Below are 16,156 nucleotides of genomic sequence, written 5' to 3'. Positions count from 1 at the left end.
CCTGTGTGGGTGCATGTGTGTATATGTTACGTATTAAAAGAAAGCCATCTTCTCAACAGTATTCTGGCAATGCTGAACCTCTTCCGTCCCCATCCTGAAAAAATAAATGCGTATTTTCTCACTGGCACCTAAAACAAAGGAAACGAAAACTTTCAACTGTATTATTTAAGACATGCTTTTTTTCTGATTTCCTTTTTTTTTTCCTCCTGTTAAGTTGCCTGAAAACCATTTTTCAATGGAGGCAGAAGCAAGGAGGATTCTGTATCCTTGGGAAACTATGTTGTTACTGCTATCAAGGACTCTTTCTCCTCGCTCTCAGTTCTGGATTCCCCAAGGGACTTGATTGTAGTCTCATTTCTGGACTGATTTTTCTTCCTCTTCCCTGTTGCAGCTTTAAATAATGGTCAGTGCTGACTTCTGCCATTGCTAGTGAAGGACATCAGTCAATCCTTCCTTCTGCTCTCACCCTTTCCAATGTTTTGTGTAATTTGGAAGAGTACTTTTTCAGGTGTAGACCAGGATTTTAGTAATTTTTATTTAATTGGGCTCCCTGCATATTTGTTTTGAGAGGGTGCGTGTTCTGGTGTGACATCAGTTGTGAAAGTGTTTATTCTGAGTTGCCTGAAATGTATAAACAGCTTGTAAATCAATAGACTGTGTGGCAGAAAACCTCGGACAAGTTATTAGGCAAAGCCTTGTTTCGGTTTACTCGCTTTGCGTAGTGCAATGGTTAGAAGAAAGCAACACGAGGTTTCAAGTTCTGTTTAAGAAACATTGACATAACCTTAAGTTTGGATCAGTTGAGCGGATCTTGGGGTGAGGATACCAAGATACCAGGGTTTGTTTTCCTTCCTTTGTTTTTTTTTAAGCCCAGAGACCAGCACTTCCATCTGGCGGTGCTGGCACTCCAGAGCCTGCTGGCTTTCTGGTGTTCAGCTGCTCCCCAGTTAGTGACAACTGGCTGTTTCAGATTTTGCCCTAATCCCATCTCTCCCAGGGACTGCACGGGATTTTCTAAGTATTGTCCAGACACATGGCGCTGGGTTTGTCGTGCAGGCTCCCTTTTACTGTCAGGGCTGTTGGTAGGGGACAACACATGGCATGACAAACTGCCTCCTGGGTTTCCCGTGGTGTGCGGTGGGACCCAGCTGTCCCTCAGCCCAAATCTAGACTGTGGCATCCCTTATTCTACATGAATTCTTCCTCTGGAGAGTCTCCGTCTTCCACATTTTAGTCAGTCAATTGTTTTATCCGTATGCTAAGTGTACCCGGGAGCTCCAGCCTCCAGCAGCCCAGGGTGTGCCCTGTATCCTTCAGTTTGGACACTCTGGTCTTCATGGGCTGTCCCCTGCCACCCCCTACCCCGATACGGTACTGCAGGTGCATTTTGGTTATTAGTCTGTTATCTGGCTATTTATCTCTTCCCTTAACTTTGGTAACATATTTTTAATAATTAGACTATACTGAATAAGACCAACTTTATAATAAACAGGCATAACACTTTTTATGCTGCTGTAGCCTGTCCCGGGCCGGGTTCATGGGTAGATGGTTGCCATGTGGTAGCGCTGGCCTTGCGCTGAGTTTCCAGAAACAATTGTGTAATGGGAAATATTAAATTGGAAACTCTAAGCCAACAGTGTGCAGGGGCAGGAAGGAGGCCGTGTGTGTTCTTTGAACGGAGGATGATATTCAGAGACCTTTTTGTGCTGCCATGTGAGTATGAATGCTCAAGTTCATGAAATGTGCTGTGGTTATGCAGATCAATTCAGGTATGGTTCTTAGTCATCAGAGGTACTCTATGGCCCGCTGGGAGTTCATCTTGTTTACAGGAATTGTTGGATGACCAGAGTTTTACCTGTGTGTGCTTATGCTAAAGGCTTTTTGTGTTTATGTGGAAGTGTTGTGGAAGAGTGTTGAGCGAAGGTACACGCTAATTATGGTCATGTGCTGGCTTGTGATTTATGGAAGTCAACCCTATAACCAGGAGATTACAGAATTTGTTAGGACGAGGGATGCAGCTGGGATTCATTTGGTTTGAGATGGACGGCGTGCTGTGCTCTGCCTGAAGAGGAAGATTTTGCAAATCATTACTTCCTCCTGTCATACTTGAGATAAATTATACCTGATTATAGGAACGGACTAAACTGCATGTGTTTGAGAGGGAAAATGGATGTAGCAGAGATCCTTGAGGAGCGTAATGTGGAAAAAAATAGAGAAGGGAGCTGTAGCTACATATTCTTATCCAGAAAGTAAAATTTAAAGCTCAATCTTGTGGGTTTTTTTTTTTCCTAACTCAAGCTTTCCTTGCAGTCTTATAATTTTTTGAGTCAAATGAAACAAGGCCTGTGGTCCTTCGGGATTTAACAAACTATATTTTAATAGTGTTCATGAAGGGCCATAATTTCAACAAATCCTGTCAGATTTTGGCACGTTGAGGCGAGGTTGGTGGAACCTGGTCTAAGCTGCAGCATTTTCATGAAGTCTTTAAAACCACGGCTGAAGCAGTCTGGGAGTCTTCTGGTCTTTCACAGAGAAGACAGATGCTTCAGACACTTCCATTCAAAAAAGAATTTGAAATGTTTATGTTGTTATAGAGAAATTTTTATTTCTTTGGTGTCAGGGATTGTCAGAAGTATTCACATTTCTTGCTGCAGATGGAACAGCCCACCCCCTCCAAGTAATTGCGCTTTTTCAACACCTAAGAGCCTGTATATTGAGCTGAGATTTCTCTCCCTGAAAAACTTACGCAAGATTTTCAGATAAATAATTTTCTGTGTAATTTTCTTCAAAATATAGTGCTTATATTTCACAGGACGCTTGCCTCATTCAGTGCACAGAACGACTGTGCTTCGTGATTAAAAAGATTATTTGCGTAGGACTCCCAGCTCCTTTCTCCGTGAAGTCAGTGTATGTGTAATGAATGATGTAGGAATGCAGGAGGAGAAGGAATTCTCTCCTGGTTTTGGTGTAAAGCCAGCTCTAGTAAGGAAGATCCCTGTCCAAGAAATTATGTGTGAAAATCAATTAAAACAGCTTTTCACAGATGGTTATTAATTGTCATTCTGATTTTCTGGGCACCTGACATGAAACTGAGTAGTTTAACTTAATGGAGGTGCCAAACACTCAGACCTGTAATTCAGATACAGAACTGAGCAGCAAGGAGTCTGGGGGAAAAAAGAAGATTTAATTGTCTCCGTGTTTACCTGGTAATGAGTTTTTTAAATTTTTGTCTCTATTCCCATCTCTAAAATTTCCATGGTAATAATAAGTAACTTATGAAAGCACTATGGAAATAGCTCAGTGACTGTGAAATATTTTTACTTAGTTTCTGTTGCAGGACTGCAGAAGAGCTTGTGAGACAAAATTAGCTTTGTTTTTAATCTGAGATTTGAGTCGTGTTTGAGAATGAAGGCCTGGTGCTGCAGTATGAAGACAGTAACTATATGCAAAATAGGTGATTATTCATTAATGCCATTTAGCCTGCCTAGTGTAGTCCAGGGTTGCAAGGGAGGAAAAAAAACCCGTATTTTGTGAAATCACAGTAAGTGTGTGCGCAGAGACCTGACCAAAAGCAGGGTATTTTGTGACTTCCGAGTCCTTGTTTTTTCATTTGTAATATTGTCCCTTCAGCAGCATTATGCGAGTGTGCAAACAACGTAGGGCTGAATCTAAGCTTGTCTAACATAGTTATATTTTTTTATTAAAAAAGGCTGTTTTCTGGCCAGTATCTGCAGCTCACCTTTAATGTCAGAGTTGTGGTTTTAATTTGTGTTGGGAACTTGAACCTCTGCCAAAAACCCAATCTGTATCCTATTCAAGGGTATGTCGTCCCGAACTAAACGTTTTGGGTGGGTTGTGCTGAATACCGACAGCTTTGGAGTTATGAGGTCTTGACAGTCCTGGCTGTTGAATTGATTTGTTTTTGACAGCGGTGGTCAGGAACAGGTCCCTTTTTTGGTTTTGACATCAGCTTTGGCTGTTGGTGTAGATGGTTTTAATCTTTTAGCAATACTTGCAAAGCGTGGAGTGTGAGAATAGAGGTCTCGCCTGGAGGAGTTAGTGCCGTAGCCCTCATAACGGCTTGTGTTGGAGTGGAAAAATGTGTGTCTTAATTAAACATTGGTATCGTTCACCGCAGATGTAGGGATAACTTTTGTCATAGGTTGTACTTCTGTACACATAACAGCTTAGATTACTATCATAATGTCAAGTAAAATTTATTGCGAAGTCTAGACATTTTATAAAGTAAAAAACATCAGGTGTGTGACTTGATTTACTGAGTTCATTCTTACCCAAGCTCAATAGGGGCACGGGGGGAGTTGTGGGCTAGCACAGGGGGTGCAAATTTCAGGTTGTAATGTACATAAGCAGCTGAAGACACCTAAATCTTTACAAACTTTTGGAAAGAAGGCATAGTATGCCTGAGATTTCCCTGAATGTGAGTAAAATATTTGTCAAATCCTAAATTTCTCATGGTAAAAAAATGCTGTGGCTTTCCTACTGCTTTGCTGGACAAAGAAGTGCCTATTGCATCTGCAGTCCCTAAAGCTAAATTTGGTGGGTTTTTTCTATCTTTCTATAATTAAAGTATTGCTGTGAGTCGTATAACTTCCCGGCAGTCAGGCACTGCAGAATTGGTACTGGGTGCTTGCTTGTCCTCTGTACGATATGGAGTTGAATGTAATTGATTTTTTTTTTTCCCCACCCCCCTCTGCCTTCCTTTCTACCTGACTATTGTTTAGGTGAACTGGAATACTTTTCAAGTCACGTGCAGCAGGATTCTGTCAGAAAACCACTTCTGTTTGTTCTAGTGGACGAACAGCTTGGATACTGCAATGGCCACCGTTTTCAAAGTCACACAGTTTGCCTCACAGACCCTAGCATTGGGTCACCCGGTAGGTTTTTCTGTCAATGATCTTATGTGCCATTGAAAGCAGTTGTTAATGTCTTTACTCACTTACTATTACACTTACTGTAACTTTTTTTTCCCTTCCAAGCATCCTCTTAACGTCTGACAGGCTCCCATTGTTGGAAACAATGGTTTTGGATGATCTACCTGACTTAAAAGATACATATGCCTCCTTGTACTCCTCAGCTATGGAAGACTTAGAGGTGGATTTTGATTCAGGACTGGAGGAAGATGAACTGAAACAGGAGGCTGCTCCTGAGGATTCCACCATCTTTGTAGCTTTTAAAGGAAATATAGATGACAGAGACTTTGAGCAGAAACTAGATATCATATTGGAGAATGTGCCTGGCCTTTTACACATGGGTAATGTACCTTCTTGTCATTTTTCAGCTGTCCTTAAAGTATTTATTTATGTAGTCAGGGTGCTTGTACAAAGAAATAGATTATATTGTTTTCAAGTTACTTAGTTTGTAATAAGATTTGTTGGGGTTATTCTTAGTGAATTTGGCAGCTGTTCTTCTCAGAGACACAGAGTACAAGTTTCTGCAGTTGTTTTATTGTTCAAAACTGATTTCATGAGTGAGTTCATTTATTCCTATTCTGTTCCCATGTTATACTTGTTTTTTTTCTCTTTCATTTCCCTCCATTACACATTGCTGTGTTAAATGAAAGTGAAACCAGGCTTGTCCACACAGGAGATGTTTTTTGCTACCAAAACCATCTAATTTAAACAACCGCAGTTCATCTGAGAATAGGTTCATTCTCAAGTAACTGTGTCAGTTCAAGACGTTACTGCCCCTTTGCTGCTACATTGACCTACACTACATGATTTTTTTTTTTTTTTTCCTGATGAGGGACGTGGAGTGCTCTCACATATCCCTGTGTGCCCACCGAGGTCTGGGGACAGCTGTGTAGCTAGTGAGTGATAGCAGGCTTTGGGGACAATAACGTCTTTTACCAGCACGTCTAGATCTGGAAAAAGACATCTGTCCACTGTCTGAGCATCTTTGCAAAGGTTCTTATGATGATTACTTATAGCTGCTCAGTTATGTAGTCTTGCTTGTACAAGTAAGATCTTTCTTAATCTACAGCCCTCCCTTGGTAAGGGAGCAGCGTTGTGATGGTTTGGGTCAGTGTGCTTGGATCAATGATGTGCTCCCTCCCCACCGCCAGTTTCCCCAGCAATGCCCCTCATCTGGTATTACTTGAACGGTCAGGTTAACAGCTTAATTTCTTGCCATCAGTATAGTTTGCTATAGAAACAGATAAAGCCAGGCGGGTGGTGGCAGGAACACATAACCAGAAGAGCCTTGGAGACGGGAACCACAGCAGCGCTGATCTGACTTGGCATGATGTCATATAACTACAGCCTAAAAGCCACGTAATTGCCCAGACACACTCTCTCTCTCCCTCTCTCTGCTGTTTGTGAACCAAGCTTTTCCTGGTAACTATAGGTCGCCATCCCAGCATGCTGCTCTTCTCTTGCATGGTCTTTTGAAATCACACCGTACAATGAGGAATCCACCTTTCTTCTTTAGGCAGGCAGTCTTTGTGTTTAAACACAAAGACTAATATTAAACCTAATTTTTTAGATTAGGTTTTAAAATGTTCACTGCATTGCTTGTTTTTTCAATAATGTAAAATACCTTTTCAGAAAAATAACCTATGACTTCTGAATAACCAAACTGAATTTCTTTGTCACTTCGTTCTTTTCTTTCCATTTTGTCCAGTTGTAGTCAGTTGGGTCTGGCATCAGTTGTTGGGGTCCTTGCTGTTCTCTCTCAGGGAGATAAAAAAGCTGTGATAAGACAAAAATACTATGAAGAAATACCACTGTTTTGAGCTGTATCTTGTAAACAGTTGGAAATGGACATAAAACTAACAGATAGTTACTGGTGTGAAAAGATACGTGTTAATACCATAAATGAGTTGCGTAGTTTTTGAATGGAAACAAATTCGATCTGTAGCTGTTGTTATATACATGCCTTTGTTATATGGAGGCATCTGCATGCTGGGTTTGTTATAACTATTAATGACAGGATTAATAAACATGATTCAGACCTCAGCTGAGAAAGCAGAAAGCAAATTTTTAAAATCAATTTCAAATTAATTTGGAAATTATCCATGTGACAAGTTATTTAAACTGATTCAGAGCAAAATAGGATATTCAGGATGTTGAGTTAGTAAATAACATTGGTTTAGACTTAGCAGATGCGATGTTTGCAAAACGAGAAATTCGGGTACTAATATTTAGAAATACTGAAACTGATAATGCAAATTTTATATGTAAAATATTGGAACATTAATAACAGTAAATACTTGACTGTTCAAACTTCTACAAAAGGAGGATTTAAAACTACTCCTGTCATGTTTCCAGCCAAAAACATGTTTATAGGTAGAAAGAGGATGAATTTAATAATACCATTACTGTAGCAGCAGAAGGGACTTGGTGAATTAGTTAAGGACAAGAGATTCCTCAATAGGAATGAGTTATTGGCGTTCTTAAATGACATGTTCTTCAGAATCAAGAAGTTGGCAAACTTTTAGTAAATCTGGTGTTACAGTGGAAGAACTGGCTGATTAAAATTTGGGCCAATGTTTACTGTTTTCAAAGGGACTTCCTTTTCAGAAAGCTAGAAACTGGACGCTTATAAACCTGTATTAGGAATATATTTTTAATTATCCTTAAATGCATTTTGTAGCAATAATTTAGTTAGGTACCACTTCAGATAAATATATCCAACGTGACTGCCCTACCTTTTTACTAATTCCCACCCGTTACTTCTAAAACAACTGATCTACGTAGAAACACTCATATGTAGAACAGGTTTTCAGAAAACCTGCGACTAAATATTTTGCATGACTTTAACATGTTTTTTTGCAGTGGATTGAACATACCTATTCAGAAAAACTGTATAACATGGTAGGAATTAATGAAATACTGCTAGGACTCTGTTGGCACTGGCCTTTTAAGAAAAAAAAATGGTTTCACAAGCATTTGTAGAGCAAATATTTCAAGAACGAGGGTTTCATTCTTGCAGTCATTTTTTTCATACATCCATCTGGTTCACTAACAGATTTATTAAATCTGGTTTATTAGATATTTTCATATCTTTCCAAAGTAGTTTATCCACAGAATATTTAAATTTTTGAGTAATATTATCAAGTAGTTGTGTTGGCTATTGCATCGGTTATCACTTGGGTAGTTTTTGTATTGCTCATTTTTGGAAAATACCTGAAGTGGTTTGGCAGTATCGGTCACTGTACGCCTGTGCTGGAGAAATCTGTACCTGAGACTAACCGCTGATAATTTTCCAAGCCAAATAATTGTTTCAGTTTTTTCAGCTGTGCTTTTTTACCAAGTTATTTCATCATACGTGTTTTAAAACTGCCTTTGCACTGACTCTGACCATTTTTCTTTTAAGAATCCAACAAGTTAAAACTGCAGAAGATAGAGCCTTGGAACAGTGTCCGCGTTACCTTCAATATACCCCGTGAAGCTGCTGAGCGGCTGCGAATCCTGGCTCAGAATAATAACCAACAGCTTCGTGACCTGGGAATTCTCTCAGTTCAAATTGAAGGTATTTCACACCTAATTTGCTTCCAGAGGCATTAAGCTAACATTTAATATACTCAACAAGCATTTTCATGTACTTGGTTAATGTTGCAAAACTTCTAATTTAGTAATTCGGAGAATGACTTCCGTGAAAAGGTAGCTCAAGACTTTTATTCTTTCAAGAATAAGTTTAATAATAAAAATGATAGCTGAAAATCCTCTGAGCATCAGGAAACCTCCTAAAAAATGTTTTTTGAGTGTTAGCTGGCAAAATGCGCCCTAATCTTTTTTCCCCTAATTGTTTCATATGGGGCTTTCTTAAAAACAAGTTTTCAGTGGATTTCACAATTAAAATGTCCTTTCTGGACAGTTGTCCAAGAGCACACTCAGGATAAACTAAGAGCATTTAATGCTTGTCATGGTGGCTTTTTTTCTTAAAATTGAAATCCAGAAGATAAGGGTAGTATGGTGCATAACTGTCCTTCTAAAGTGCACATTATAGGTAAAGTTTATTCTTCCTTCCTTGACATCTTTTAAATGTCCTTTTGAAAATGTCTGTATTCTGCTTTTCTGTGTATCATTCAGTTCACCCAAATTGTGCATTACTTTTAGGGGAAGGTGCTATCAATTTAGCTTTAGCTCAAAACAGAAGCCAAGATGTCCGAATCAATGGGCCCCTGGGAGCAAGCAACTCGGTGCGAATGGAAACAGGGTTTCCCATGCAAGGGGGACAAGGTAAATTCCTTTGGGTTTTATTTGTTTAGCTTAATACACTTTGAAATTTGTTACTAAGCCAATCGTAAAATTTCACTGATTATAGCAACTATTGTTTGCAGAATTATAATTGCCATTTTAATTAATGTGTGTTCTTGTTTCTGTACTGTCAAACCATGTCCCACATTACGTAAACTAAACAGTTGGCTGCATTTTGTCCCGCAAACATTGGAGTGATTTGGGTGGGGCAGATTGATTTGTCTGGGGTTTTTTGAGGGTTTGGTGGTTCGGGGTTTTGTTTTGGTTTTAGTGTTTTGGTTTTTTGTTTTTTTACATAAAGACTGTTAAAGCAGATGAGTCTAAACTAGTGAATTCACTTTGAAGTGTGCACAAATTATCGCAGTTTTCTGTTTGGCTACCTTTATGAAAATGAGCATAAGCCTTTATTCAGTGTACAATAATAAACTATTTTACATTAAATCCATTATAATTATGGGAATGACAGGACCGTCATTGTTAGTCTCTCTTTTTATTTTCTGACAAACTCTTGAGATCTGATCATAGAGAATTGATTTTTGTGAATAGGTGTAGTTTTATTAAACTACATTTTAGAGCATTGTGTATGCATGATAAGTAATTTTTAACTACAAAAGTCAGATTTTACGAAGAGTTAAAAGAAAGCTACTATGTAATTTATTTTAGTAGCTGAATCATAAGGCAAAATAAACTAATTAGTATCTTAGTAAATAGGATTTAAAGCAATTAAAACTGGGAGCGTTTTTTGTCAGAGTTAATGTAAGATGCATGTGTGGCTATTGATGAGTAGGAATGGAAAGAACATTTCACCTCTGTAGAAACCTGATTAAACAGCAGTTAAATCATTGTGCTTAACAAGGAATGTAAAGCATTTAAAGAAAGGTTTACTTTGAAAGCGGCTGCTCTAATCTTCACTGTGACGATCATGAGCTTCATTTCATGCCTGCAGGTCAACAATATAAATGTAAACAGTATAAATATAACAATAATATAACCAACGGGTCAACAATATAAACCATTTTGTACAACAGCAGCCTGTGGAAGTGAAACATGGAAATTTTTCTCTCTTGCAACACCTCAGTTACTTTTCAGTATCAGACTTTGCAAAAACCTTTGTACGTATAACTTTGATACAATCTTGTCACTTGGTGACTTTAGTGGCAAGTCAGGCTCAAATAATCCATGAGTCGGCAGTATAGCCTTTTTAAAGGTTTGGTGCTAAAGGAGAAGCTTCAGCATGACCTTACTTGTTTTATACCAGGGAATCTAAGATTTCAGACAGAGATACATGTCCTCAGGTTATTTCGGATAAACAATTCTTAAAGTCTAAAGAAATATTTTATTAACAAACGGATTTTTTTTTTTTACAAGAAAAAATTAAAATTCTTCTCTGTGTAAAAACTGCAAGACTTGATTATTTTCATTTTTATTTTTTAAGGTTTAATAAGAGTGAGCAATGCTGCAGCTGTCATGATGTCCCAAAGTGGAAATGTGCCCTCCTCTATGGTGGCAAGTGGTGCCAGTGCTGAGCTGCAGCCAAGAACACCTCGGCCTTCCTCACAGCCAGGTGGTAAAACTTAGTCACAGTACTGACCTGAAAATGTTGTTGAATTTTTACTCTTCAGCACACAAGCTTGAGTGTGTGCTCAGCGTACTCCAGAATTGTCCTGGAGTATTTCTCCTGCCCTTTCTGGGAGTTACTCTTTCTGTGGAACCCTCCCTGCCCCCATTAACCTGATAAAACTTTTCAAATAATTTGGGGGCCAAGTCACCAGCTTGCTTGGTATTTTGTTCAAATGCATCGAGCAGCAGCAGCAGTGTTTTTGCAGTAGAACTGTTGTGACTGAGCTTTATGTTTAGATAAAGGTAAGAGAAGGATTGGTTGAATGAGGCAGGTGTCTCCGGTAGGAAGCAAATGCACCAGACTGAGCACAAGTGCTTTTCAGGAAGGGTAGGTAGACTGGAAGTTTAAGGATTGGGGATCTGGGGTGTGTGAATGTTTAGGGTTTATTCTTCACAATTCTGCTAGTACAAGTTACTTGCATTTTGGGACTACAGAAAATGAGAGGGAGTTATTACTTATCCCTCCATAAAATGGTGGCAGTACTTGCCAGCTTCTGTAGATCTGTGCAGGATTTATTCTTACAGACAGCATTTTTCATAAATGTTTTAAATATTCTGGGAATATTAGTTTATGACACTACCTTAATTCCTCGTTATGCCACTTTTTTAACTGGTAGGGATAATAGCCCCAACAGGTGGGTTATACACACAAATTGGGGGACGAGAGGCTGGAGAGCAGCCCCACGGAAAGAGAGCTGGGGGTTTGGGTTGATGGCAAGTTGAACATGAGTCAACAGCGTGCCCTGGCAGCCAAAAGGGCCAGCCGTGCCCTCGAGTGCATCAAGCACAGCGTAGCGAGCTGGTCGAGGCAGGTGATTGTCCCACTCTACACTGCACTGGTGCGGCCCCACCTCGAGTGCTGTGTGCAGTTTTGGGCACCTCAGTACACGAAGGACATCAAACTATTCGAGTGTGTCCAGAGGAGGGCGACCAAGATGGTGAAAGGTCTCGAGGGCAAGACTTACGAGGAGCGGCTGAGGTCACTTGGCTTGTTCAGCTTGGAGAAGAGAAGGCTGAGGGCTGCCCTCATCGCAGTCTACACCTTCCTCAAGGGGGGCAGCGGAGGGGGAGGTGCTGATCTCCTCTCTCTGGTGACCAGCGGTAGGACACGAGGAAATGGAATGAAGCTGCATCAGGGGAAGTTCAGATTGGACATTAGGAAAAGGTTCTTCACTGAGAGGGTGGTCGGTCGCTGGAACAGGCTCCCCAGGGAAGTGGTCACGGCACCAAGCCTGTCAGAGTTCAAGGAGTGTCTGGATGATGCTCTTAGTCATATGGTTTAGTTTTAGGTAGTCCTGTGAGGAGCAGGGAGTTGGACTTGATGATCTTTACGGGTCCCTTCCAACTCGAGATATCCTGTGATTCTATGATTCTAAGTGTGCAGAAGGCTTACGTTCGTCTGTAGCAACAAGCACTGTGGAGCTATTGTGCTTTATTGTAGAGGTTATAAATTGATAAGACTTGGCTTCTCAGGATTCCCAAACATTTTGAAAACTTTCAGAGCATTGCCTGTTTGTCTGTTGGAGAAATTGGAACACCCGAGCATGAATTCTTATGCAGAGTAAGCAAATGCAAGCAAGCAATTTACCCTTTCTTGTTTTGGGTTGGGTTTTGTCTACAGTAGGTTATTTTTTTTACTTTTCTTTGCTATTTTAATAGATACAATGGACCCACTCTTATCTGGGCTAAATATCCAGCAGCAAAATCATCCATCTGGATCTTTAGCTTCCCAGCTCCATTCAATGCAGTCAGTTCCTGTAAACAGGCAGATGAACTCAGCCAACTTTCAGCAGCTACAGCAGCAGACGCAGTTGCAGACACGTCCTCCCCAGCCACATCAGCAGCCACAGCAGGGTATTCGACCATCATTTACTTCACCAGCACAGGTTCCAGTTCCCCCTGGCTGGAACCAGCTTCCTTCTGGAGCACTTCAGCCTCCTCCAACCCAGGGAGCATTGGGTACATTGACAGTAAACCAGGGTTGGAAAAAGGCCCCGTTGCCTGGACAAATGCAGCAGCAACTTCAAGCAAGACCATCTCTAGCAACAGTACAAACTCCTACTCATCCTCCACCTCCATATCCTTTTGGAAGCCAGCAAGCTTCCCAGGCTCACTCAAACTTTCCCCAAATGAGCAATCCTGGCCAGTTTACTGCTCCTCAAATGAAAAGTCTTCAGGGTGGGCCCTCACGGGTTCCTACGCCACTACAACAACCCCACCTGACCAACAAGTCTCCTGCTTCCTCTCCCTCCTCCTTCCAGCAGGGATCTCCTGCATCATCTCCAACAGTTAACCAGACGCAGCAGCAGATGGGACCAAGGCCTCCCCAGAGTAGCACGCTTCCCCAGGGATTTCAGCAGCCTGTCAGTTCTCCTAGTCGTAATCCTATGGTGCAACAGGGGAACGTACCCCCCAACTTCATGGTGATGCAGCAGCAAAACCAAGGTCCACAAGGTTTACACCCTGGTTTAGGAGGTAAGAAGTACTGAGACCTTCTTTTATTTTAAAAAGAAAAGAAACATAAAATGTCTAGAACTGATGTTGCTGTTAGTTTTGAAAAGACCCTTTAAAAGACAGAATAAAGGCACAGATTGAGTATAAAATCGGTATGGGTGAATTAGCATCTGCATCACTTCATTTCTACTGCCTATCTCTGTCCTGCAGTGTCACAGTGATAACCGAAGGGTAGACTCTGGGCCACTGCAGAAAGAAATTGCTGTATGCAGCTGCTGGTTATGACTGCCAGTTGTCCTCTTGATAATTCTTCTGTCGCCTTTAAGCAACTTCAGGATATTCGGAGATGGTGTGGGTTTTTTGGTTTGGTTTGGGATTGTTCTTTTTTGGGGGGGGAGAAGGGAGGGGGATTTTTTTTGAGAAAGAGGGAGAGTGTAATAAGAACAAATGAACATCATCTTTCTCTCTTCGGCTTCCTCTGTCACCGTTTACATTTTCTACTACAGAAGTGAGGCATTATTTTGCATCTTCCTTTCTAAGTTGTGGATGTCTCTTAACCCTGTCTTTGTCATCAGTTTCTTCCCATATAAAAGAGGAAAGAGCTATCATTGCCATGCTGTTGTATTCCCTATTCTAAAATTAAGACGTCAAGGGATGTTTAACTTGCCCTTTGGCTTTGTTGTCTTTAGTTTTCTCCTCGGATCTCCGCACTCTCATCTTTTACTTACTGCTCCTAGAATTCTTCTCTAACACTGAAGAAATTTCATTTGTCAATCCCAAGATCTCCTTTGTGTCCTTGGTGGATTTTTGCCCCTTGAGCCTTTTGTAGTTCTGTGCCAGACTTGTAGCACTTCTCTCTGCTCACTCATTTGTTCATCTTTTTCTTGAATGGCTGCTCTCAGATACCCATACATGAGCTCTTGCTTAAGCCTTCGAAATATTTTCTTTCTGTACTTATAAAATATGAGCCATGTTCTTTGTCCACCTACACACACGTATATATTCCAGTTTCTTGCATTCTCACATTGTACGTCTGAAATCTGTCCAAAAAGCTGTAAGGAATACCCATTGCTCGGTCTGCTGATCTGGACAAGCTTCTTGTTTTCACTGTTTGTACCAGGAGTCTCATTTGAATTCAGATGAATTTGATTCAGATTCAGTTTCAAGGTTCTCCTCTTCCAGACTGTTCCTAGGATCTGCCAGTGCCCTATACTTGGTATATCTTATCTTGTCTCCATCTGGAAGCAATTGTTTATTATTTATTATAGTCACATTCCCCTACAGATTTGCCTCCCCAGCCACAGATTTGCCTCACCAGCCATACGTCCCCATCAGAAATCATTCCCTCTAGGTAGCATAGCCATGACCTCTAGATAGTATAACCCCTGTATTCTCCTTCCTTTCTAAGTAAACCTACTACAAACAAAACCTACTACAAACAAAACCCTCCTTTTTTTTTTACTTAAAAATTACACCCCAAATAAAGTATCAAAATACATTATTTGGACTCACTGTAGACCTTATTGCTAAAATCAGCAATACTGCTGTGAGCTATATCCTCAGCTGATTTAAAAAGACAGGATTCCGTTGGTTTCAGCAAAGCTGTGTTGCTTCCACTTGCTGAGATTTTTGCCTGGCTTCTGTGCATGCTCATTCCTTGCTGCAATTTATATGTTAATTAAGTTGTAATTACGGATCTTTCAATTTTTAAGCCATCTTGCATTTAAAGGTTTGGTGTAAGTGAATACATTCAAACGTTTTCCATTTCACCTAGTTAATTTAGCAAATCAGAACTTAGATTTGGAATAGGCCAAGTTAACGCTTCTTTTTTCTCAGTTCAAGCATTCCTACGTGCAAAACTTTCCTAAAGGTTTAGCAGAACTAAAGCTAGAGTCCGGTGATGTGATGTTTCACAAAGTGTATGTTCCATATTTGCAGATGTGTCTTATTTGGCCTGTAAACTTGCTTATCTTGAAATATTAATTACAAACCTAAGACCAGATTAATTAACACAGGCAATACAATTAAGTATGCATGTAGAAGGAACCAAAGTCAAATTCTGGCCATGTATCGTGGGTCACAAAAATAAGGGAGGACAGGGCTGCTTCTAGGTCTGTGGCATCATCTATTTGACAGTGAGTTAAAAAGAAGTGGGTTCTGTTAAATCCATTTATGCTGCTGCTCACAATGGTAGGTAGAGGGAAGGTTTTGCTCTCTGTCCCAGGGCAGCGGTGATGTCTTGATATGTCAAAGTGTGGGCATTGTGCCAGACAGGGGCCTGGTAAAATTACTTGCTCTTGCAGTAGGAATAGCAGGGTTACTTGAATGAGCAGCCGTTCTGGACTCTGGACATGCTGTCTCATGAGGTTACTCAGCCCACTCTAGGTTGAGAAGTTATTTTGAGTGTGCATGCACACAGCAGCAGTGCAAAGGAGTGCCACGGAGTGTTGTACCGGGTGTGTAATGGCGAGAGTTGTTGAGAGGAGCACATCACTGTAACAAAAATGCCAGTTATTTGTGTTTGCGTACATGGAGTAAGTTAAGGGCCTGATTAGAGTTGAGATGCAGTAGAGAAGAAAACAGCAAACTATGTTACTTTGATTTCTAGTTTCTAAAACGTCAAACATGGACTTTTCGCCTTCTCTGGTTAAGTTTTGTACTTAAATTACAGTTTGAACTGAGTCATAGTAGCTTGCTAGGCAGAATTATTGCACAGATAAGAACTATAAATGTCTTCAGTGGGTTTCGTATATTGGCAAAAAACACTTTCTGCCTAAACCTGTAATGAGGCAGTAGAGACTCAAAGGTATTCTTCCTATCATACCCCAGTTATAGGTTTTCTCATTTTTTCTTCCTGTTTTCCA

General features: G+C 40.4%; 1 protein-coding gene across 1 annotated transcript in view; it reads left to right on the top strand.

Annotated features, from left to right (window-relative positions):
• The first annotated feature begins 5,006 nt into the window (after nt 1-5,006).
• NCOA6 (nuclear receptor coactivator 6) overlaps nt 5,007-16,156 on the top strand; it is a 34,564-nt gene continuing 23,414 nt past the window's right edge. Inside the window, 5 exon segments of the mRNA XM_009329334.1 lie at nt 5,007-5,272; nt 8,335-8,490; nt 9,078-9,200; nt 10,654-10,782; nt 12,498-13,314. Of these exon segments, the coding sequence (XP_009327609.1) occupies nt 5,038-5,272; nt 8,335-8,490; nt 9,078-9,200; nt 10,654-10,782; nt 12,498-13,314 (1,460 nt within the window). The 5' untranslated portion in view covers nt 5,007-5,037.

The sequence above is a fragment of the Pygoscelis adeliae genome, unplaced genomic scaffold, assembly GCF_000699105.1.
Source record: "Pygoscelis adeliae isolate BGI_AS28 unplaced genomic scaffold, ASM69910v1 Scaffold407, whole genome shotgun sequence".
Lineage (NCBI taxonomy): Eukaryota > Metazoa > Chordata > Aves > Sphenisciformes > Spheniscidae > Pygoscelis > Pygoscelis adeliae.
This window is presented reverse-complemented; position numbering and strand designations above follow the sequence as displayed.